The 23,210-nt window shown below is 32.2% G+C and overlaps 11 protein-coding genes across 11 annotated transcripts; 5 read left to right on the top strand and 6 right to left on the bottom strand.

The window, feature by feature from the left end:
• Positions 1-91: 91 nt before the first annotated feature.
• Positions 92-814, top strand: FG386_001867 (cytochrome b-type NAD(P)H oxidoreductase; the record flags this gene model as incomplete). The annotated part of the gene is made up of 3 exons (XM_067341260.1): positions 92-250; positions 298-646; positions 693-814. 3 exons carry the CDS (start codon positions 92-94, stop codon positions 812-814), a joined length of 630 nt encoding a protein of 209 aa, XP_067197222.1.
• A 71-nt stretch (positions 815-885) lies between these two features.
• Positions 886-1,851, top strand: FG386_001866 (mitochondrial carrier protein; the record flags this gene model as incomplete). The annotated part of the gene is made up of 1 exon (XM_067341259.1): positions 886-1,851. The coding sequence occupies one exon, from the start codon at positions 886-888 to the stop codon at positions 1,849-1,851; it is 966 nt and encodes a 321-aa protein (XP_067197221.1).
• A 31-nt stretch (positions 1,852-1,882) lies between these two features.
• On the bottom strand, positions 1,883-3,184 carry FG386_001865 (proteasome regulatory subunit Rpn9; the record flags this gene model as incomplete). The annotated part of the gene is made up of 1 exon (XM_067341258.1): positions 1,883-3,184. The coding sequence occupies one exon, from the start codon at positions 3,182-3,184 to the stop codon at positions 1,883-1,885; it is 1,302 nt and encodes a 433-aa protein (XP_067197220.1).
• A 3,067-nt stretch (positions 3,185-6,251) lies between these two features.
• Positions 6,252-7,991, top strand: FG386_001863 (RNA recognition motif; the record flags this gene model as incomplete). Its single annotated transcript, XM_067341256.1, has 1 exon — positions 6,252-7,991. One exon carries the CDS (start codon positions 6,252-6,254, stop codon positions 7,989-7,991), a length of 1,740 nt encoding a protein of 579 aa, XP_067197218.1.
• Positions 7,992-8,192: 201 nt separating this feature from the next.
• Positions 8,193-9,863, top strand: FG386_001862 (uncharacterized protein; the record flags this gene model as incomplete). Its single annotated transcript, XM_067341255.1, has 1 exon — positions 8,193-9,863. The coding sequence occupies one exon, from the start codon at positions 8,193-8,195 to the stop codon at positions 9,861-9,863; it is 1,671 nt and encodes a 556-aa protein (XP_067197217.1).
• A 344-nt stretch (positions 9,864-10,207) lies between these two features.
• FG386_001861 (DNA-directed RNA polymerase 2) lies at positions 10,208-10,825 on the bottom strand (the record flags this gene model as incomplete). The annotated part of the gene is made up of 1 exon (XM_067341254.1): positions 10,208-10,825. One exon carries the CDS (start codon positions 10,823-10,825, stop codon positions 10,208-10,210), a length of 618 nt encoding a protein of 205 aa, XP_067197216.1.
• A 440-nt stretch (positions 10,826-11,265) lies between these two features.
• On the top strand, positions 11,266-13,424 carry FG386_001860 (uncharacterized protein; the record flags this gene model as incomplete). Its single annotated transcript, XM_067341253.1, has 2 exons — positions 11,266-13,356; positions 13,398-13,424. The coding sequence occupies 2 exons, from the start codon at positions 11,266-11,268 to the stop codon at positions 13,422-13,424; spliced, it is 2,118 nt and encodes a 705-aa protein (XP_067197215.1).
• A 43-nt stretch (positions 13,425-13,467) lies between these two features.
• On the bottom strand, positions 13,468-15,003 carry FG386_001859 (uncharacterized protein; the record flags this gene model as incomplete). The annotated part of the gene is made up of 1 exon (XM_067341252.1): positions 13,468-15,003. The coding sequence occupies one exon, from the start codon at positions 15,001-15,003 to the stop codon at positions 13,468-13,470; it is 1,536 nt and encodes a 511-aa protein (XP_067197214.1).
• A 129-nt stretch (positions 15,004-15,132) lies between these two features.
• FG386_001858 (uncharacterized protein) lies at positions 15,133-16,347 on the bottom strand (the record flags this gene model as incomplete). Its single annotated transcript, XM_067341251.1, has 1 exon — positions 15,133-16,347. One exon carries the CDS (start codon positions 16,345-16,347, stop codon positions 15,133-15,135), a length of 1,215 nt encoding a protein of 404 aa, XP_067197213.1.
• A 396-nt stretch (positions 16,348-16,743) lies between these two features.
• FG386_001857 (signal peptide plus transmembrane domain or GPI anchor) lies at positions 16,744-19,704 on the bottom strand (the record flags this gene model as incomplete). Its single annotated transcript, XM_067341250.1, has 1 exon — positions 16,744-19,704. One exon carries the CDS (start codon positions 19,702-19,704, stop codon positions 16,744-16,746), a length of 2,961 nt encoding a protein of 986 aa, XP_067197212.1.
• Positions 19,705-20,059: 355 nt separating this feature from the next.
• On the bottom strand, positions 20,060-23,110 carry FG386_001856 (insulinase-like peptidase; the record flags this gene model as incomplete). Its single annotated transcript, XM_067341249.1, has 1 exon — positions 20,060-23,110. One exon carries the CDS (start codon positions 23,108-23,110, stop codon positions 20,060-20,062), a length of 3,051 nt encoding a protein of 1,016 aa, XP_067197211.1.
• Between the last annotated feature and the right edge of the window lie 100 nt (positions 23,111-23,210).

Below are 23,210 nucleotides of genomic sequence, written 5' to 3'. Positions count from 1 at the left end.
ATATTATATACCAACTAGGCATTAATAAATATTTTTTTAAATATATTTCAGACTCGTGTTTGATTCGAAACAGTAGGAGCAAGTGGTAAAAATGTATAGATCTGGTCTGTTAGTGTGCAAGTTTGTTGAAGGGAGTGATGCAAACATTACATGGCCAAGTGGAAAATCTAAGGAATGGTTGGTGAATTACATTGAAAATTCAATAAAGCAACTTGGTGGGTTTGACAATGACGACATACTAGAAGTAGAGGTATCTGATAAAAATTTGTTGGGAGCTAAATAAACTTTTTATTTTAGGTTTGTTACGTTGAAGATGAAGATAAAGTTCTTTGGAAAGGCATCTCAATTCCAGAGTTGGTAGATGCCCAACATATTAATATTATTAGGGTGGTCAAGATAGGAGATGAACGCAAAAAAAACATACAGGAAACTGCTGCTAAAATCAGAGGTTTAATAAATACTAAACGAAATTCAATGAATCAGGCGAGGTATATTCAAATTATGGGGGGAGGTCCTAAAGAATATAATTTAAATAGAAGAGTTTCGGTTGAAGAATTAAAGTCACATGCAAGTGAGAGTGATTGTTGGATAGCGTATAAGGGAAAGGTTTATGATATAACAAAATACTTGGAATTTCATCCTGGAGGTATGTTTTCGAGTTAATGTTTTTTTTCTTTAGTAATTTTCATTAGGGAAGGAAATATTGCTTCAATTTGCGGGCAAAGATATTTCGACCGCGTGTAGTTATTTTCACCATTGGGTTAATTGTGAAAGAATTCTACAGTTTGATTTTGTTGGAATTTTGGACAATTAATCCTTAGTGGTGTTTGAAAAAAGGTCAAAATTTTATGTATTTGTGATATTAACGGATAAGATTCTGAACAAATGTCAGACCCTGATGTAGAGGATTGGGAAGTATGGAAAGGCGACATTCCATTTTGGAAGCATTCCATTGCAGGAAGTTGTGCAGGTATAATGGAACACTCATGTTTTTTTCCACTTGACACAATAAAAACATGTCTGCAAACCGGTAAAATAGGTGGTATATTTGGAAGCAATGGGTTATATTCGTATTTAAAATTAAATGGGTTTAACAGTCTTTTTAACGGCTTTTCTGCTGCTGTGCTTGGAAACATTCCCGCACATGCATCTTTGTTCACTACATATGAGGCTTCAAAGAAGATTATGGAAAAGATAGGAACAAAATCAATTCAGAAAGAAGGCAAGAATTCGAGATTTGGAGCAGTTCGATCAAAGATTTACGATTATTTAGTTTCTCCAACGATTTGTGGGGGTATATCAACTATATCACACGATATTATTTCCACACCCATTGATGTTGTAAAACAACGACTTCAGCTTGGGTCTTATAGCGGAATTAGATCTTGCATATTTACAATACTAAAGGAGGAGGGGGTGAATCCATTTTTTAGATCTCTTCCAATAACACTATTTATGAACATCCCACAGACCGGACTGTTTGTACTGATAAATGAGAACTTAAAGTTATTATTTAAGGATGTAAAAAAGGACTCTTTAAGAGGAAAATCATTTAATTTCGTTTTAGCGGGGTTGAGTGGGGGGTTGGCAGGGTTCCTAACGAACCCCTTGGATCTCATTAAAACCAGATTGCAAACACAGACGTGTTATACGTCCCGTTTGGGTAGTAACACAGTATTGTATCCGACAGTAAGGAAGACAGTTATGGATATATGCAAGAAAAACGGAATTAAAGGAATGTATAAAGGTGCCCTTTTCAGAGCACTCCTTATCGCACCTTCCTATGCAATATGTTGGGGGACATATGAAACAGTAAAAAACGCATTAAGTGACAAATCTAAGCGATCATGATACGATCACATCTATTAGATATTTTTTCACCTTAATAATTTACAAGTTCAGGAGCAACATTCTCCAGATGGGACACCAATCTTTCTGCTGAGGAAATCCAACTGTCCAATTTGTCCCTTAGAAGTTGTATTCTTGTCTTGTCTAGAACTCGGGGGCGCACCCAAGTTACTTCAACTATTTTAGAGGTTTGGTCAATGTATCCCTTAATAAGATTCATGTTTATCGCTTTCATTACGAGCAACTCAATGTCGTTTATACCGATTCTACAGTGACTTGCAATTTCATCAAACGAGATATTGCGTTCATCCTTGTTTTTCTTGAAAGCGAGATCCATTAGGGCAAGGGTCGTTGTTTTTTTCTTAATAGATATTTGTGCTTCCGGTGAAGAAAGTGGGGTACCGTTTAGTTTATTTTGGTGCTCTTTTGCCACCTTCACAAATGAGTCTATATCTCCCTCATGCAACGAAACCAGTACTTCTAGTAACCATGAATTCTCTTTAAATACATTAAGTAGGGACGGGTCGATGTTTTCGATATGATGTCCCTTATTAATAGAGCTAAATTCCTGAATTATTGGATGCAAAACAAGCTCCCCCAAGTTGTAGATGTCGTCAGACATTACTGCTGCAGTAACCAATTCGTAAACCAAAGAAGGTATTTCTTTCAGTGGGACAAGGTTAATTGGAGTATAAGTAAGATAAAGCATTGCCTGTTTATAAAATTTACTCATTCTGTTCATTGTTCTCTCGAATGATGCATACGAACGATGATATAGTCCCATTATTGATGTGTCAATTCCTCTATATTTATCAAGCTTTTCAGTTAAAAAATCTAACAAGTCTTCACATTCATAACAATAATCCTTATTTTTGGAATATTCTAATGCAAGTAGGCACCTTAAGTATAAGTCTCCTTGAATCTCCTGTTTAGGTGCAATATTTTGTTCATTTGTTAGGCTTGCATTGTTATATTCTTCCTTGTTTTCATAATAATCCTCATTTCCTATTATACTTTTGAGAACATTAACATTCTCTCCTATGGTTGTAGAACTGCGTGCTATCGTCTCACCAACGAATGCTGCAAATTTTAATGGGTCAAAGTTACTTCTTAAAGGAAGTATCACATTTAGTAAATAGCAAAATAAGTCGTTTCCAGAAAACCTTATGGAATCGTTAGAAATATAAGACAAAGATGAGTCCAAAAATTGGAAATACAGCTTTTTATCCAAGTGTGATTTTAATTTTTCAATTTCGTCTCCGCTTTCCGCTCTCCTTTCAAGTTCAAAATTCAATTGCTCATTTGGAGTCCTTTTATCAATTCCTAGACTGTCCATTATTTTAAAAAACAGTCCTTAAAGTTAAGTGTTTGAATTATGACCGTATTAATATTAGAAGTTATCAAGTATTAATATTAAATAGAATTTGTATTAGCTGATGCTCTTCATTAGAAGGAGCTCAAAAAACCCCTCCCACCTCGAATCCCCTTCCCCTCGTTTTGGTCAGCCCCTACTAAGCCTTCCGCGGTTTTAATGCGGTAAAAAAGATTGCATGTCCTCTCATTATATTAATAAGGAATTTACATTTTGCTTGACTTAAATGGAGTGAGGAAAACGTTGTCATAATGAGAATAGCACATGAAAATCACATATATCAAACTATATGAAATTCGTCTAAAATATTAAAAGGAAAAAAATCTATAGAGTGAAAATATCAGTTACGAGTAAAAAGTACATATTCTATAGTTTATGTGCAACAAATTTTAAAATTTAGAAAAATCCCAAAATATTGAAAAACAGAACTAAAGTGTCCCAATAAAGCCAGTGAAATGGATTTAATTTCAATATTATTACTGCCAAGTCTTACTCTCTAACACAAAATTTACATTTTAAGTTAGGTACTACCGCCAAATATTTGTATGCGGTTATGCGTCGATACATGTCTCCTTTACTACCTCAATTGCTTATGAAATGAAAATGCGTTGATTTCACTTGTCTTCATTTTACCTGAAGACTGCAACGCTGATTATATTGCTATTGCAGCTGTGATGTTATCAGCAACGGCTGGAGACTATGTTCTCGATAGCCGATAAATCATAGATAGCTGAGCTGTTTTTACTAATCCACTTGTGAGTTAGTGCGTGTTTCCTGAAAAAGAAGTGCTTATTTTTGCCCTTTCTTTATAGTCACCTATATATTTGTAACGCTTGCTTTGTTTGTGTCACGTTTTTATCATGAAAATTGAACCTGTTTTTTCTCGTCTGTTCGGTACGTAAGCATGGTAGGAACTTTAGTGATGGTCTTCAAGTGTTTGGATGCGTTTTCCTGTTGGGGTCCGTTTGACCATGCGTCTTTTTCTGGATTCATGGATTGATATAGAATCTGCATGACAGGCATATTGCTTCGTTTCTTTTTATACTCTGAACGAGTTGTAATATTTTAAATTTCAAAAAAACTAGATTCTTGACTTGTATTCGCCTCCTTGTCAAGAAATGCAGAAAATCTATTTTATTAACATTGAAATAACTCTTATTAACTAGTATATTCTCCTGGAATGCTAGTTTATTTACACATTATCTCGAGTATATTTGTGTTTGATTTTATTACTAGCTGCGATGATTCAATTGATAGTACTATTGTGAAATAATCGCTAATTCATCTATTTGCGCTTGAATATCACATTGTTTTTTTGAATATTTTACCCTTAAAATCCTCAGTTCTAGCGAAATTGTGTCATCGCAGTTTCCACCCAATTTATGAATTTATCAAGAGACTCAGTCCTGGTGACCTCGTAATAGAATTCATTTTGTTATAAAAATATATTATCCTCAATAGATAACGTTTGCATCTCAGAAACAAGAAATAAAACAAATATGATTATTTTTATTTATAATAAGATATCTTAACATTTTTAAATGAATTAAATCAAAGCATAATGGCTACATAACATCCTGATACTTGTATTTCAATTTAACGAAAAGACAACTGATACTGGTGAAGAAAAATATATATATTTACGTAAATACAACTCTAAGTTGTTTCAATTGAGAAGCATTTAAAGATAGATCATAATTACTTTTAGCTTTTTGGAACAAATAATAATACAAGTAACAAAATTAAAGGCTCAGAAGTTAATGGAATTTATTTGATATAAAGTAATTATGAATTACGAATAAAGATTTAACGACATTAAGTATAGAACAAAATTTATCCGGAGGTCATTCTTTCTTAGTAAATATGAATCTAAATAATTAAAGTTTGTATATACCTAAAACAATAACTCTAAATTTTTACATCATATGGATAAACGTCTCGCACATGTTCCAAAGATACTTAAGCATCTAGTTTAAATTTACGGAAATTCTAGTCATTAGACAAACCAAACTTACCACTTTCAATAGGTACATCTGGAAAATTCAATTGATAGCAGGGGAGATTGCAAAAGTACTAAACAATAAATTAATGACTTCAATAAGACATACAATCGAACTTAATGTTCACAAATAAGAGAGGATTACACTGTGTCGTGTGATATCCCATTTAGAGTTAAATTAATACGATATAACGCAAGCACAACTATTGGATATCTATTTTCTACACAACCAAAATGACTACTTCTTTTTAGTTGGTTGTCAAACAATAACAAACTAAAAATAGAAAACATACGCATATTATTAATTGAAAACACAAAATATAATTTCAATCTTCACACCTTAAAAAAGCTTCTGAAAAATCGGCAATGCAAATCCCGCCTTACATTAGTATTGTCTTTACAGAATCTTTAATTATTTTGGTAGAATAAATTTCCAAGGGTTTTAAATATCAATAGTTAAACAATGTATTTATAATTTAAATCAAGAAACCTCCAAAAAATTTCTTTTTTCTCTAGATGAGGAAACGAACTGTAAACATAGCAAATGATTTCGAAAAAAAAACGGGGAAAGGACTGATATAGCGTTAGACAAGCCAAAAGTAATGCTGAATGTGCGATTTACATGAAAAATTAAGTGTTCTATTATTTAATTTATATTTTCAGCAATTTCTATTTCCTAGATTAGTATATTTTTTAATGCTGCTTGTTTTTGCCTAATTGCATTTTATATTTAATACCAGAAATATTCTAATTTTACATTGAAATTTTTGCAGTAAACAAAATTTAAACTGAAAAATGTTGTACCTAGATTCATGCTGAGTTATTTTTGAGGTCTATTTTAGTATATCTTGTATTACGCAAAGACTAGATTTACATTAGTTTGCCAAATAAGATTTGGCTGACAACCCCACTAGAGACACTTGCCGCCAAGTATATGCTGTCTTCTTGAAACAAACCGATTCTTTGTGGACTAATTAATTTGTTGCATGCCTGGAAGCCTGGAAAGTAAGTTTATTATATTAATGCAGAACAATGTATAAGGGCCATGGTAATAAAGTACAGGAAAGCTACTTTTCTTCGTCGTTTGATGAAGAATTGATTACGCAATCCCAAGCACTAAGTGAATCAACAGCTTCGGATATTGGCTGGTCTGTTCAGGATTCCTGTATAAAAAATGAAGAAATTGCTTGGGATGATTCTATCAAAAATAGCGGTCTGGTACTGAATGAATTTGGTTCTTTTATTGGAAATTTGGGTGATGAACCTATATGCAACTCAAAAGAACCCAAAAACCGATGCCTTAATAACTCTATTTTCAATGACAATCCAATAGCTGTGATACCATGTGGTTTACTATATCCTATTGTGTTTATTGGTAACATTCCACCAAATGTATCTTTTGAATGCTTGAAATCCGTAATTCTTTCTTCATTTGATGCCAGAAGTGAAGATGATGGCCACACGCTCCTTGCATTAAATTATCAACCAAGTTACAAGGAATGGAGGACGGCATATGCCACATTTAAAACTTGGAATTGTGCTCAGAAAGTTATTCAAAACCTTCATCTGCGCAGACATTTCAAAAACGTTCCCTTTCATCGTTTAGTAGCATGTATTTCTCCAACACCTCCACCATCTGTCCTATCTTCAAGTTTTGAATCCGCATATGATCCTCAGGAAGCTGAACAAATAATTACCGAATTTCAGGAAATAAACCGAAGAATGATAATGTATCAACCAACTAATACCGAAATCTGGCTTCCGTCATTCAATAGAATAGAAAAAAACAACAGCTTTTTCGGGGCTTGGGATTGCTTTAGGAGAGATCAAAAGATGTACCAACTACCAGCAAGGTGGATGCAATATTACAGAGAGAACGGGGTATGTGAATATTGGGACTCCTATACAGGTACCCTTCAAACAAGTTTGCCTGTAAATCAATCTAAAGATGACAGGATGTTCCTTCCTACGACTATTACTTTGTTAAGAGATGGACCCGGTGGTGCAAACTTATTTATATATGGAATTCCGAATGACTGGACAGAAGTAACCTTGATGCAACTTTGTCAGAAATTTGGACATATTGTTGGAATTCGTCTCCCAACTGCAAGTAATAATGGAAAACTTAATAGATGCTTCGGATTCATCAGTTACGATAACAAACCTTCCACATGGGCAGCAATTCGTTCTATTGCTGGTATTAAATTTTTTGGAAAACCTTTGAAAATACAACTAAAAGCAGGTGAAGATGCGCTACTTCCTCTCACCCTACGTCCTATAGTGGAAGGTTCATCTCGTGGAACAAAGAACAATAACCAAGACCAATTCGACTCTAAACATAAAAATGGACATCAAAGCATGTACTTCGGTTGCAATATTCCTCGAAATAACGGCAACAGTAATCATAATGTTAGCTCATTCCCTAATACAGCTCAACTACACTGCAATTTTATGAATAATCCCAAGCAAAATCGCCAGAGATATGAAATTAACAAGATTAGAATGAATCCTAAGCTAGAAGACACGTTCCTAATAGAAAAGTCACGATACGATGTCCTTGGGACACCCCATATAACGAATACACCAAAACACGAACAAAATTCATCATTTTCCGACTTCTTCAGGATACAATCATCACCTTCACAATACGAAACTTTAGAGAACAATCAGTTGAATGCAGAATATCAAAGTTTTCCACAAAAATCAGCAAATTTACAGATGTTGCTTAAGAACATCCTTATTTATGATAACTCTAATTCGCGAGGAGTATAATTTAAAGGAAAAGAGATTTATGCTTAGGCTTATAAATTCAAGAATATGAGATCGAAGTTGACAAGAGGAGAGTAATTTGAAATTTATTCGTCTTTTTAAATCGATTTTTTAATACTGATTAGTATCCGTCTCTGTCATAAACTAGTTGTCTTTTTAAGCGCGAATGAAACCTATGACAGATTACTTGATAAGCTATAGAAAATGGCCTCTTTTCAACATTTTTCTTCGGATAGCGATGATTTGAGGTATAGATCTGGACTCCTGAGTATAAAAGAGTGTTATTCTCTGGGACAAGGCAAAAGTAAGAATGTTTGTGGCGTGTCGACTTCGGTTACACATTTCGAGAGGGATCAGATATCGGAAAGCAGTACATGCAATTCGACAAGTGACAATAATGTGTCAATAAAAACCCCTGCAATCAGTATTCCAACATTCAAGGGTTTCCCTTTATACATTCTTCCTCATATTGGAGTCGGAAAAGATGAAGTATCATCTTTGATACCTGAATTAGACTATTTACTAATTGGTTTTGGTATTGATAAAGACTCCGCAGACCCTATAGAAGATGAAGAAAGTGCAACAGTCAAACAGTATGATAAAAATACTATCAGTAGTTACCAGAGATTTGGTTACATCAAACAACCAAAGTCACAGATGGCTAACAAAGGTTATGTTATGTACATGATGTTCAACCAAGTAATGTACGAGGGGGGAATTTCTAGTTGGAATGGACCGAAAGATATTATTATTAGAACAGAAAGTGGTAGGACTAGTATAGATTGTAAAGATATGTTTTCTTGTATTGATGAATATAGCCCAGTGTTCTACGTTTCGCCTGCAGAAGAATCTAATTCTGGGTCTTATGGTAAGAATATATCGTTTAGATCGATCTATAGGGCGAATGATTTGCTCTTAAAGTTGCTCGAATATCACATCAAATCTAATAGTATTAATAGTACTAAAGGAATCAGGGAAAACCGAACAAAAGTTTTAGTTAACATCCAAGGAGCTCACTTTAAGGATTATAGAGGTGCAGCATCACTTGGAGTTTTGGACTTATGTAAAGGTCAGGGTAAAGGACTGGAAAACGTACATTTTGTTAGAGAGACTGGAATCCCGGAACTAAAATACAAAACCCTTGAACAGTCTCGAACTGCTAAGTTATATGATGATGTTATTTTGGGTGTTATGATAGGTGGTTTAGGACACAAGGAGGATACACTCACACGTACTGAATGTATAAGAGAAGTTATAGATCACTTACCACCAGAAAAATTGAGATTTATTTCTCTACACATAGGAAGTCCAATAGAAATTTTGCAAGCAATATACCTTGGTATAGACGTTGTTGAATGTCCATATGTGTATAAATCTAGCCTTCGTGGAATTGCACTTACATTTGACCTTGACGATTTCTGGATTAACAAGGAAAAAATTGATTACAATTTATGCGAGAAGGAAAATATGGAGGAGTTCCTGTTGAAAGGCGATTTTTCATCTCTGGATTTTTTGAACAACGATAGATTGAAATGTTTTGGTGGAGCTAAATACATTGACTTGAGTGATAGAAAATACTCATGTGATATGGGGAAAATCACAGACAACTCTCCTGTAAGATACTCGAGATCCTATGTACATCACTTAATAAACTCCAAGGAGATATTGGGATTATCGCTACTATTTATGCACAATTATTGGCAATATCAGAGTTTATTATCGTCAATAAGGAATACCATTGACAATGGTTGCTTTCGTGAATTTGCCACTTGGTTCGTTTATACACAAACAGATGCCAATATTCACCCTATCTTGCTCCCCGAAGCCAAATTAACAACCTATACATACGATGGAATAGACGGATTGATTCAGTAATATAAACATATAATTAATCGTAACAAACTATTCAAAATAAGTTACTTTATAGTTAAAGTGTTAATTTACCTATTGATATCCTAGTTTTTTCCTGGTTCGTTTTGTATTCATTGAAACTCAACTTTGTTTGGGTTTCTCAAATGAATTATTTTCCTTGATAATATTGATTTAAGATTTTACTTTTTCAATTTTATTAATAATCCACTGGTATCATTACCTGTAGATACCTAAATGTTTCTTTTGAATTTTCGGAACAAATTGACTTTATTCTGATTTTTTTAATAGTTTTTTAGGTAATTAACTATTTTGCCCAACAAACGGTAGGTTTTTTTCCAGATATTTGTCTATACTACGAGTCTATAGGTCACATATCTACCTGCAGTTTCAGAAGGGCGAATGATTTTAACTACTTGTCCCTTAGACAGTCCGAAGTATCTTGCGACTGGATCCGCGAACTGGATTCTTGGCAATTGTGTTTCTTTAATTTTATACCTTTCTAGTAATTGTGCCTTATCTTCGTCAGATAGTAAAATATGCTTTGGAACAAGCTCATGTTTCGTTATATTAACTAGTAATTCGTTTTCTAAAAAACTTTCTATATAATGTTTCGGGGCTGCATCCAATATTGCTACTTTCGCATGAGCAGTCAGCACATTTTGAGAAATTAATATAGCTCTTTGAATTGAGTGTTCATCCATTTTTTCCACAATATCTCTTATAGGTTTCACACCTGTCTTCTTAGATTCGTCAGCAAAGTAACAGATAATTCTCTTACTCTGATCTTGTCTATGGGAGGCAACCATAAGCATTCTAGATCTAAGACGTTGATGTGATTCGAATTTTTCCCTGAATGTCGCAAAATCTTCCTCCTTATCTTGACTTGAAACTATGTAACCGCGATCTTCCAGCATTTCACATAGTGTTCTTCTTGCACGGAAGAATCTATTATCACTATTATCCATCTTTATCTATTTATGTTCTTATAAATATTCGAGAGTTACTTTTTTTTTTATATGAATGACAGTCCTAAACAGATAACCCTAGTTTTAAATTTTAAAGTAACAAACTTTCTCACGAAGTGAAGGAAAATAGATACATACGAACAATTGTCCTTCTGATTACGGAGAAGTCTGTCAGTGTCTCTTTCTAAATATCAGGTCATAAAAACTTATTTCAGGTTTACTTTGGTCAAAAAATACGTTCGACTTTGTGGCGCAGTGGCAGTTTAAAATAAATGCGCTAAGCTCAAATAGGGTTTAAAAAATATATTGGAGTATTATGTTGGTTTATTTTTTTATGTGAGTAATTTGTACGTAAAAACTTTTCCTATTTAAAGATCAAATAATGAATGAATTATTATTAAAATAAAACATTTATTTTACTTTGGCAGAATTCGTTTAAAATGAAACTTTATGAGGATATACTTAATATAAATGAAACTTCAAGAGTTAATGAAACCAACTTGACTGGAGTAGTTGGTGATATTCTAGTATGGGATACAAGAAGTGAAAATTACCACCCTTTGAATAGGAGATTCAACCATGGTTTCATTCTTATCACAAGTTCCGTTCATTCTGACGATTTTCAAAACACTGAAAAAATAGACATAAACGATTATAGAACAAAAATAAATAATACAAGGATGTGTGTATCGCAAGAACTGAATTCTGTGATAAACAGGAACAGTGTAATGAATTTAATCAAACGCTTTAGTCAGTTTTTACTTTTTAGCAAAGTTGATGAATCGGCAGTAGCTGAAGATAATTTACTTGTATTGTCAAGTGACTACGAGTACATTATTTCAGAGAAGAAACTCAATCCATTTGATATTTATTTTGTAAGAAAAGTGATATATTTGCTCATTCTGAATCAGGTTAATTTGAATGTGATGATGGTTTTTTTTGTAAAAGATGATAAATGTAGCGACCCTCACAAAAAGCTTTTGTATATAGTATTAGCACCAAAAAAGCACGAGGTTATCAGTAGTGATAATAGTGGATTTTCTATTAGTGTTGTTTATGTTCCTAATGTGAATGAAGCTTATTTTCAGGATTCAATTAGACAAAGTGAGGGATTTATTAGGGAATTTATTGTTCCGGGAAACCTGAATTCACTTTCTAATTTAAAAGAGTGCAATATTGTTTCTAGGTACGACATTCCCTTCAATGGATGCGAGGATGAAACTGGAAATATTAAATTGAACAGTAGATATCTTTACAAAGAAGCGGATATCTTTGAGGAGTACAATTATAATGGATGCTTAAATATATCACCAGGTACCCTCTCGACTTTACTTGTTAGATGGAGTTTGAATATCAATGAACGACTTCTACCAACAATCACAAAAACAAATATTGATGACATAGAGGACGCATTATTCGCACTTAAAATTGATTTAGGTGAACTCGATTTTCATCCAATAAAGGCATTGGTTGAAGGAATAAGTTCTTTGGAGCGCTTCATTCATGCTGACATTGAGGAAAAGTCAATGGATAATGTTGATGACAATAGATTAAATATTGACCTCCTGTCATCTACAAATTTATCAGATTTCTCTAAGGAACTATCGAAGTTACGGATTTGTTCTCTATTAGAGATTATAGATAATTGTTCAGATGAAAATAAGGAAAACAAGCTCGTTCAAAACGTTGATAATACGTATAACGAACATGATTTTGACTTTACAGATTACGTTTGGAATTACGTTAAAGATATAAATGACTTTAAACAAATTAAGAAAGTTATCGTGGATATTTTGGCTGATATTAACAGGTCTTTATATCAATCTTCATACGAAATTAGATTTATTCCCAATATAAGGGATGAAAACACAACAGTTTTTGCTGAGTTAGCAAGGATAGCCGTCGAAGCACATAAATATGACATTTATACGGATAAAAACTGTATTAACGGGAAAGAACAAAACTCTTGCATTAAAGACAAGAAATCAAAGTTGGATTCAATTGTAAGAAAGCATTTTGAGAATTATATTACTTTGAAGAATGTAATTATTCAAATAGGGTTTGAGAATATTATAACACATATAAAAACAATAATAAAAAAATCAGAACCTTTGGTTAGCGAAAGTAGCTTTAATTGGCATTTAAATGAGCTTTATTTAAAATACAACAGTTTGATTCAAGAAAATGATATCAATGAATTGAATCAAGTTAAAGTTGAGTTGCTAAATAGAATCAAAATGTTGCTTCCCGTGTGTTTTATTTCTAATTTTTTGACAAGAAATAAATTTAAATGGGATATATCAAAGAAACTCATAAATTCTAGTATCAAGTACTATTCAAATCTAAACAATTTCAATTCGCCTGTGATTTTTGTCCTTCCGATTTATGATAAAGAGTTAATTATTCAATATGTTAATGACTCCGTTCCAAGTCAAATTGAAGCATTTTCGTCAATAAATCCCGAGAACTCAATTAGTTTGTCAAATATAAGTCTTAAGGAATCACCCAATTTCCAAATTAAAGGTAAATACGTTAGTGTAATTAATAACAATTTCCCAATAGTGATGTGTAGAATGCACAAGGAAATAGGGCCAAATGACGATATAGTTCCAATACAATATTCAATTCAAATATATTCAAGTCTAAACACATGAGTTATTTAATATCTGTAGGGTATTGTCCGAGTGAACTATATATGTTTTCTTCGTGTCAGGGTCAAAACATTGAAGTTGCCCTATTGAAAAGAATTTGCTTATATGTAATTTAGAAGATTCAAAGTCATTATTTAGAAAGCTATTAATATTGACTACACATCTCACAATTCCTTTGTTCACATAGTGATATATAATATCTTTATCAGGTTTAATTGCTTTTATATCGTTATTCGGGTAAACCAAAATACACCAACCTAAATGAGTCCAAAGTAGTTTTCTCGTATTTACAGGGCAAATTGAATTATCACTATCGTCAAAGAATACAACCTCAACTAATCCACTTGGGAATTTGAATGTAATTGTCTTCGAAATGTCATCTTTATTGATCCTGTATGGCTTCTCTATGTCACACCAAGGCTTATTTAAATCACTTGGAATTTTTGGGAGAGATGTAAATTCAAAGCTTTCAGTTAAAAGGCTAAAAGAAGTACTTAGAATTCCGTATAGTGAGTCCAGTTCTTTTTCGAAATTAAACTTTGAGATAAATTCCTCTATTATTATGTCTTTATTTGCAGAAGCGATTTCATTTGAGACCATTGACCTGTTTGAAGTTGGCTTTGAATAGGTTGAACTAGAAACAAAAAAGTTAAATTCACTTTCTGAGTTCCCCTTGCTTTCATTGTAAGCTCCTCTAATTTTGTTTTTATCAACCTTCCTTTCATTTTCTTTTTTTTCCCTATTAATATCCTTAAGACGAGATATTTCAGCATCCTTGTTTTTTATTGCCATCTTAAGCCTTGTAATTAAGTCATTTGAATTAACCTTTTCTTTTTCAAGTTTATTGTTCTCCTGTCTGAGTTTCTTTACCTCCTCTTCTAACTTGAAAAACCTCTTTTCATACTTTGCTTTAAGTTCTTTCTCAAATGCAATCTTAAAATTTTCCAATCTTTTTTTCTCATTAAAAATAATTGCCTTTTTTTTTATGATATCTTCCTGTGTTTCGTGAATATACTCAATTTTCTCATCAATCAGGTCCAATTTTTTCTGAATAAGTTCATCATAGTTGGTTTCTAATCCATTATTTTCTGTTGTTAACATAGAACCTGTAGATTCAAAACTTGAAAGTGAATAGTTTGGAACCTTTTGCACTTTTTTTTCTCCTTTAAATAAAATAGAATTATTTTCTTCTGTTTTTTTTAAACTCTTCCTCGAATTACTTATAACTAGGGACTTTCCCTCTCCTTTTTTAAGATAAGGTCTTTTAATAGGCGTTTTGACGTCTTCTTGTTGACATGCGGATGGTGATTCATTTGAAAAATTCACAGAAACACCACTCAAAACGTTTTCAATCTCCTTGTCTGAATCGCTACTATAAATACCAAAGTCTTGTATTCTTTGTTTATCGTAGTTCCCCACAAAATCATCATCATAATGATTATTTACTCCTATGTAAACTTTGGACATATTATTGCTTAAGTTATTCATGTCTCCATAATCGGATTCAGCCTTCTGGGAATTTGCCATTTCATAACTCAGACTATTTAGTTTTTAATTATAGCCAAATCCAAACAAAAATTAAAAACAAGTTGAAGCATGTTCAAGATAAATTGGCGCATCTTGAGTTAAAAAATAGTGATAAATCAAGAAATTATTTTAAATTGCAAATAAGTCATTAATAATATCTGAATAACTATCTTTGTTTTTGATGTACTTAGAAAATTCCTTCTTCAAAGATTCAATATGGGTTCTAACCTCCTTAACATCTTCTATTTTCATTTTATTTAGGTTCATCTCTTTAATCCAATTTATTTCATTTTCAAGTAAAATATCATGTGAATTTTCCAAACTGTAATTAGAAACAAGAACAAATAAACAGTATCTGAAGTGTAAAACAATAGGAATACAGCTTTTATGACTTTCTTTAAACGTTTCAATTATCTTTTTAAGTAGATTCAATGTTTTCTTAGAATGTGTGATCATAATTAATTCGTCAGTTTTGGTATTGCTAACACAATTCTTTAATTTTAATTCTGTAATGTTAACTAATGCATTGTAACCACCAAAGTTAAATGGTTGTGTTAAGAGGAGCCTGATTATCCATTCTTCTGATTTGCTTAAGTAACTTTCACCATATTGAAACTTTTGATCGTATTCTTGTTGTTTAATTGAAGGAACTAGTGTAAAAATTAGCCAGTTCACAAAACTCCAACAATAATAGTTATTTTCGTGGATGTTAAGCTGTCTGTGAATGAAACCGTTATGGAAATTCAAAATATATTCTATTTTTAGTTTTTCCTCAAAATTTCCAAGTTCACAGAAAATTTTGAAATATTCGTATGTAATAGTCTCCAAATAGTTCCAAATATCACTTGATTTACACACATTGTTTAGTGTTGCTCTTATTAGCTTAATTTCATACTCAATAAAGCTCAAATAATTCTTGCGAGGCTTTATCTTAAGTATATTATTTAATATATAATTCTTTTTCTCCCAAATGATTGGACTGTTGCCTTCAATAAGCATTAATAAAGTTAACAAATCCCACAAAATTGTCTCTTTTAGTGCAATAATGATAGAAAATCTGTCTAAAATAGTTTGAGCTCTAATTAGCTCAAATTTAGAATCATAATCAATATTTATTGAATTATAACCACATCTTTTAATAAACTCATATATTTCAACCAACAATATTTTCTTGAAATTTGAACTAATTATTAAGGTGTTTTCTTCTTTGACGTAGTTAAAGTCATCAGAAAACTCCTGATTGTTTGAAAAATCAACATAGTCAATAAAGTCTTTTGACTTATCTAGCTCACTTAAAAAAAACAAAATCTTTAAAGAGTTGCTTATATCCAATTCTGATATCATTTATTATCCTAGTAAAGGCAGTCTTATATCAATTACTTTTTATTTTAAAAGAGCATTTTTGAAACTACTATTGAAGTTTATGCGGCTTTTGGATCATTCATCGCATAAATTTAACGCGTAAAAAGTGAGTATGTCCCTATAAAGAATGGAAAACACCAATTTATCTCATCCTACTGCTTTTAACTTTAAGGTTGTTGAATCACATAAGAATATATGCGATAATTATTTAAATAGAGTGTTGTCTAGACCTACTCACGAAAACCGGCACTCAGAGCGTATAAACTATGAAAACAAAGAAAAATAACTCAAAAAAATAATAATTATAGGTGAAATATAAAAGTTCAAATTAAAACTATCAACTAAAAATAGTTTTTGCCACTTAGTTATAAACATTTATTAAAGTAGGAAAAGTCTTATAATAATGAAAAATACAAACAAAACTATGGCGGTAAATATAGAGTAGCCCAACACGGATTTTCCTATTTTTTTAGTTTCAAGGTTGGTTTTAGTAGATATGTGATTTATCTCTTTTTGTGATTCTGAAGATGAAATATTACCTGGTTCCTCATCAGAGTAATTTCTAACACTTGTATCATCTCTACGTTTATCTTCCATTTCTATACGTTTTTGTTCATGCATTGACTGCAGTTTACCAACATTATCAAAACTGGATTCAGAATTACATTCATCCTTACTGACATTGTCACGTTGATCAATCCTCTTTAAAATTATTGTACTATAATCATCCTCTTGTGGATAATCCGAAATATATTCCTTAGTGCTACTACTCTTTGCTCCTGAACGATAATTTTTGTCTGATATATACACTCCACCTGCTTTTCTTCTTGGAATACAGTCCTCCAAATCAACAACCTCACTCTCTTCACCTGTTATATTGTCTTTAATAAAAAATATTTTTTTAGGCTTCTTCTTCAAAGCATCTAATCCAGCTAGAATGTATTTTTGGGGTGAAACTTTATCAATAAACATATTTTCATTACGCATTGAATGAGACCTCTTTCTTTTATCTAACAATATCAGTTTTTTAGGTTTTTTGTTACTAGATAATTTTTTATCGTATTTAAAGTCGTCATCTATTAGTATCTCTTCTTTATTCTGTTTCTTAGGAATAATAATTTTAGACGAACCGTAACATTTGACATAATAAGGTTTTTCTTCTTTTTCAATTATCAACTTTTTAACATTTCTTGGAATGTTAGGTTTTTCAATCTCATTTTCGACTAAATTTGCACTTTTATTATGATTATCTTTTATTAGTATAATTTTTGGTTTATTAGCAGGTGCCTCAACTATTTCTCCCCTAACAATTTTAACTGTTCTAAGTCCTTGATTATTAAGATTAATAATCTGAATATCTTTAACTTTATTAGCCTCTGGTTCAATTCTCACGGGAACTTGCAAATTAACTGTCTCCACAGGGAGAACTTTAACACAGTTTTTTGCTACCAATAACTCGTTACTGTCAAGGGAATTTTGTGGAATGATATTCAAAATTTTTGGCTTTAATATATTTAAATTATTATCAGGAAAAGTTGTATTCTGTGCTTCAGTTCCCAAACATTTGTATATGTTGCCCCTAACATTTCCAGTAATAACTGCACCACTGGCTACAGGTCGAACCACCTTTGCAACAGGTTTTATACATTTAATGATATTCATTGAAGGTTGATTCAATACATTCTCGTTGATGGAAGTGTTCTGTTTTAACATCATTCTATTATCAATTAAATTGGTATTTGTAGGTAATACTATGTCGTCAATTTCTTCACTTTCCTCAGAATCATCCGAATAATTAATTACATCTAAATTTTGGGTGTTCTCAAAAGAACCAGGAAAAAATTGGGCGTAGTTTACAGCTCCATTTGCGATTCTACTATTTAAATCAACCTTATTTGAATCATTTAATTTACTGTAGTCATTTATTAAAAGCCTATTTGCACCAAATACGGGAGGCATTACAAGTTTATTTACTCCAAAACTCTGACTATTTTGTGTAAAAACATTATCAACAGGTTTTTCTACATTAACGTTTCCAAATTGAAATTTATTCTCCACAAGAGTACCGGAAGCAGGATGCGTAGTCGGGGCAGTCATGATTCTTGGAGGCATATAATTAATGCCACTAACAATACCACCTTGTTTTAATTGAAATTGATTTAAAATTTGAGTATTCATCGAAACTTGTCCGATTTCACTTTGCGTTTGTGGGACTCCTAGTATTGGTTTTGTTTCGCCTTTAATAATAGAGTCAGAAATAAATTGCCTGGCTTTTTTAAGAGCAGTTCTCCTTATTAAATCTTCCTTAGTTGTTGATTTACACATAATATTAAAGCAAGAAACGAAATCTTGGATATTACAATCCATGAATCTATTGTTACATGTTAATACAACCTGTGCCAATTCATTAGGGTTCAACTCTCCAGCTACTTGAATATCAATCACATCCGAAGAGGAATAGATTGAAGTTTGACCTTTGCTCAACTTCCAGCCTCTAGGTAATCTCTCTGCACCAGTAAATACCTTTTTTTTTGTTTTAACTTGCTTTTTGGGAGTCATAATTTCCTCTTGGTTAAAGGTAAATTTACTATTATCAAATAGCGTATATTCATCGGTATTATCGTATTGAACATCATCTTCAACATCGTCAATAAGGTCATCCTCTACTGATTCTTCGTCTCTATAATTCAATGTTTTGATTCTAACATTAATGTCCTCACTCAACAACCTTAGCTTCTTCCTATATTTTGGAAGTTTTGAATCATTAGTTAATACGTTAGAAACCGTTACAATTATCGACAAAGTTAATATTGAATCTTCACCTTGAGTTAAGCATTTGGAAAAATCGAGACTCGTTTCATTATTACTTCCATTTATTCTCCAATTGTTTGGGATTAATTTTAAGGAACTTTTCTTTTTAATAACCTCATTTAATCTCAAACTTCCTGTTGCTAATGAAACCCATCCCTTTGGAGTAGCGAATTTGCCTCCAATTTCTATAGGAGTGCAAATTAACATTCCACCAAATAGAGGACCTTTCTTTATAAATCCTTCGCAATCTACACATTGCGTAACCTGTTCATTTCCATTAACATTTACATGTAAGTATTCCGGTCTTCTATTCCAAAAACGGTACCAACTTTTGTGGTCTCGTACTTTACGACACCCAAAAGCCAAACAAGCATCTAGGTAATCACCTCCCCAGGGAAAAACAAATTCTTGATTAATGCATTCGTCACTTCCAACTTCTACTCCTGTTCCCTCAATAAACAAAGTTAAAACACCAAAGTAAAAGACCAAAATAAACAGTAAAATGCTTTTACCTGAACGAATTTTCATCTCTTACATATCATAGTCGTGAAAAAAAACGATTCTTTGTAAAATTAAATCTTTATTTACCTTTCAGCCTAATTGCGTCATAGTTTATCAATATATTGTCTCCCGCCTATGTTGGTATCTATTTCTACTAAAGCAGTTAGAGGACAAATAGGACACTAGGTAAATAATAAAAATACGTTTCAAACCTAACAGAACAACTCTAAAGATATGATACTATACCTACACTCCTTTCACTAGTATCTATATTTTCGTGTGTTTAAACTTGGTTTTCAATTGAAGGAAGGTCTAAGGTATTTTGGCTAATAATTTTAGCGCATTTTCATAAATCCTTCGAGTAAACAAATGAAAAAGAATTTCACGTTAAAATGGAGAATACTTCTGCTTCTTTGCTATCTTTGAATTTTGAAAACTCGTCAATTTTCAAGTATTTATTGTCTATATAGTCTTTTTCCAATCCTTCTCTGTTTTTCTTTGACTCGAAAACAGAGATTGATTGAACTATTATTTTAGGCCTTTCTAATAGCATTCCAACAAAACTTTTAAATTCACTGTAACTTAGTTCTTTTAGTATTTTAATAGCTTTCTGTTTCCAGTCAAACTCGTTATCTCCATTTGTTAGTGCAACCAGATACGTGTGCATTTCTTCTTCCAGATTCTTCGGCTTATTAGAGTAAATTTTAATTTCAGATTCAACATAAGAATTGAATTCTTCCTCACTCATACTTTGGTCAATCCCGTCTAGTAATTTTTGAATGACTCTGTCAATTCTGTTTATCACCAAAATATTGCTGTATTCAGGTGATTGTACAATGATGTTTATCCCAATTACGGGTTTTAGGTTAAAGGAGGAGCATTTCACTACGTACCCAAGTTGTTGATTTGTTCTTAGTTCATGGAAACACTTAACATCCAAGTATTTTGAAAGCAAATCAAGCAAAACCATATTTCTAAGGTTATATCTACCCATGTCTATAGTATAAACAACAGCACCATTTTTATCCACAGGGTTTAGCACTGGTTTAGAGAAAATAAGGTTATTTGAATGAATTTTCGTATCACCTTTAATAGAAGATTCAACATCAATACATGTTCTTAAAACCAATTTATCGGTGTTCTCAACTACGTTATAATTTGAACCTAGTAGCTGCTCCGTTAAAACAATATTCATTAAGTCATGTACTTCTTCCATATTAAAATTACCCAAAATAACAGATCTGATAATGCAATTTGAGAAGAAGTCAAAAGCATAATTACACAACTTCTGGTAGTTAACAGAGTCAATCGTTTTCAATATACTTTCCTTTGATGGAGTGTAATTTGAATAAAATTCCTTGAAATTGTAAAGTGTTAATTGAACTAATCTGCTTGGATTATACAATGAATTTCCTACTTTTTCTTTTGTTTCCTCAACTGCCTCGTTAAAGAACGAAATGTACTCAGATTTAGAATCATTTTTCAAATTAATTATTGAGTTTACAATAAATTGCAAGAGATTTCCAGTTTTGTCGTTGAATCCTGACAAAGTAATAGAAATTGAATCAAATGAGTTATTAAGTGAAAATCCTCCGATAATCTTGCAATCTAGATTTGCAAGAATTGCACTATAGGCTTCCTCTGAAATCATTTTAGTTATTGTAAGGGAAACAAGATGATCCATAACAAGGGTTTCGCATGTTGTTTCTTTTGTTGAATAGAAAAATATCTGCGTGAATCCGTGTGGCGTAGAAAATGTGGTGTCTGGTTTAAAGTATGTTTTGACTCTTCCTGTAAATGGACTCGCATTCATGTCAACTTGTTCGGGAAATGATAATACATCCTTGTTTTGAGCGTTTACAATATCCAATTTTTCTGGTATGTACTCGTTCTTTTTAGGCAATTCGAGTCCGATTCTACTTGAATAATCTATACTTACATTGTTAATGATATTTTTAATCTCAGAGTAAAACTCTTGTTTTAAGTAATTTAATTTGTAGTGTCTATCGTATATTAATTCTTCTGCATACCTCTTGTCCTCAATCATCACTTTATTTTCTGGAAACGAAAATACAATAAACATATTATCAGGAGAAAAGTACTTTTTAAGCATTTTAACTGCTTCAATATCTATTCTTTCAATTCTGTTTCCATACGAAAGCACCTCATTAAGTGGAACATTATTAGCAACTAAAAATGTTGATCTACCTATTAGTTCTTCTATACTTGGTCTATTTTTGTAGTCGAATATAATTTGTTTCAGTTTCACTATATCTGAAACAATATCCATATCAATATCTTTTTCAACCATAAGATTAACGTAATTTAGTGTGTATTCTATAACTCTGTTAATCTCCAAGTATCCTTTTTCCGTTAATTTAATGGTGATTTCAAACAGATTTGCTGAAAACATTTCGTTCAGTCCACTAGACAAACTGTAGCACAAACCATTCCTCCTTAATATAGAAGTCAAACTTCCATGTCCCTCGTGGCCCAATATTTCCAAAAAGTACAATTCCGGAGATTCCCTTTTAAACTTTCTAATGTCAGGAAATTGATAATTGAGTGTAATGCTCCTCTCGTTTTTGTTTGGGACAATGTATATAACAGAACCCAAAGATCCATCTTTTGGGGAGTCCTTTATGCTAAGATAAGGTTTTTCAACTTCAAATTCATCGAAGTAATTTGGGATAGAGGCACCCTTGTTTGTTATATCGGAGAAATACTTTGTTACATATTCCTGCAAAGTATCCAGGCTGTGGTTTGAGATCAAGGTCAAACACATTATTCCTGAACAATAATATTTATTGTGAAATTCCTTCAATTCTTTTATTACATCAATGCCTTTTTCTTCAGGTTCAATTTTAAGTGTCTGCAAACTTCCTGTACCAAACTTTGACACCGGATGTCCACTTCTAGCTGAAGAGGATATTATGTGATACTTGATAAATAAGTCATAAAGTAAATTCATCTCGTGTTCACTATTAACTGCATTTACTTCCCTCTCTACGTAAGTTGTGTCAAATAATGGACAAACAAAAAACCCAGAGAAACGGTCCAAAACCCCCTCAAGAGATTCACTGTTTACATCAAAATAATAAGAAGTTTCATGGTAGTCTGTATGTGCATTCATACTTCCTCCATTTTGTTTTACATAATTATCAAATTCAAATGGATCCGGATATTTTTTTGATCCCAAAAATAACATGTGCTCAAGAAAATGAGCCAATCCATTTAAATTTTCCGGATCATGTTGGTATCCCACAAATACAGACAAAACAGCACCTGATATTTCTGCTCTATCATCAGATACTAACAATACTCTCAACTTATTTGAAAGAATGAGGGATCTGTACTTATTCTCATCGAAAATAGGCTTTATTACGTTGTTTTCAACTGCAATTGGGGCCATTTTTGAATCAATTTCTGGCATGTATATAATCCTAACTTTAAATTTGTCTCACTGAAAATCACAAACACCTCGAAAGTGAAATAGCCCCCGTTCCCTCGGAATTAAAAAAACAAGTTGCCGC

Source organism: Cryptosporidium ryanae (assembly GCF_009792415.1).
Source record: "Cryptosporidium ryanae isolate 45019 chromosome Unknown contig_28, whole genome shotgun sequence".
Lineage (NCBI taxonomy): Eukaryota > Apicomplexa > Conoidasida > Eucoccidiorida > Cryptosporidiidae > Cryptosporidium > Cryptosporidium ryanae.
The sequence above is the reverse complement of the archived record's forward strand: the minus strand, read 5'-3'. Positions and strand labels throughout refer to the sequence as shown.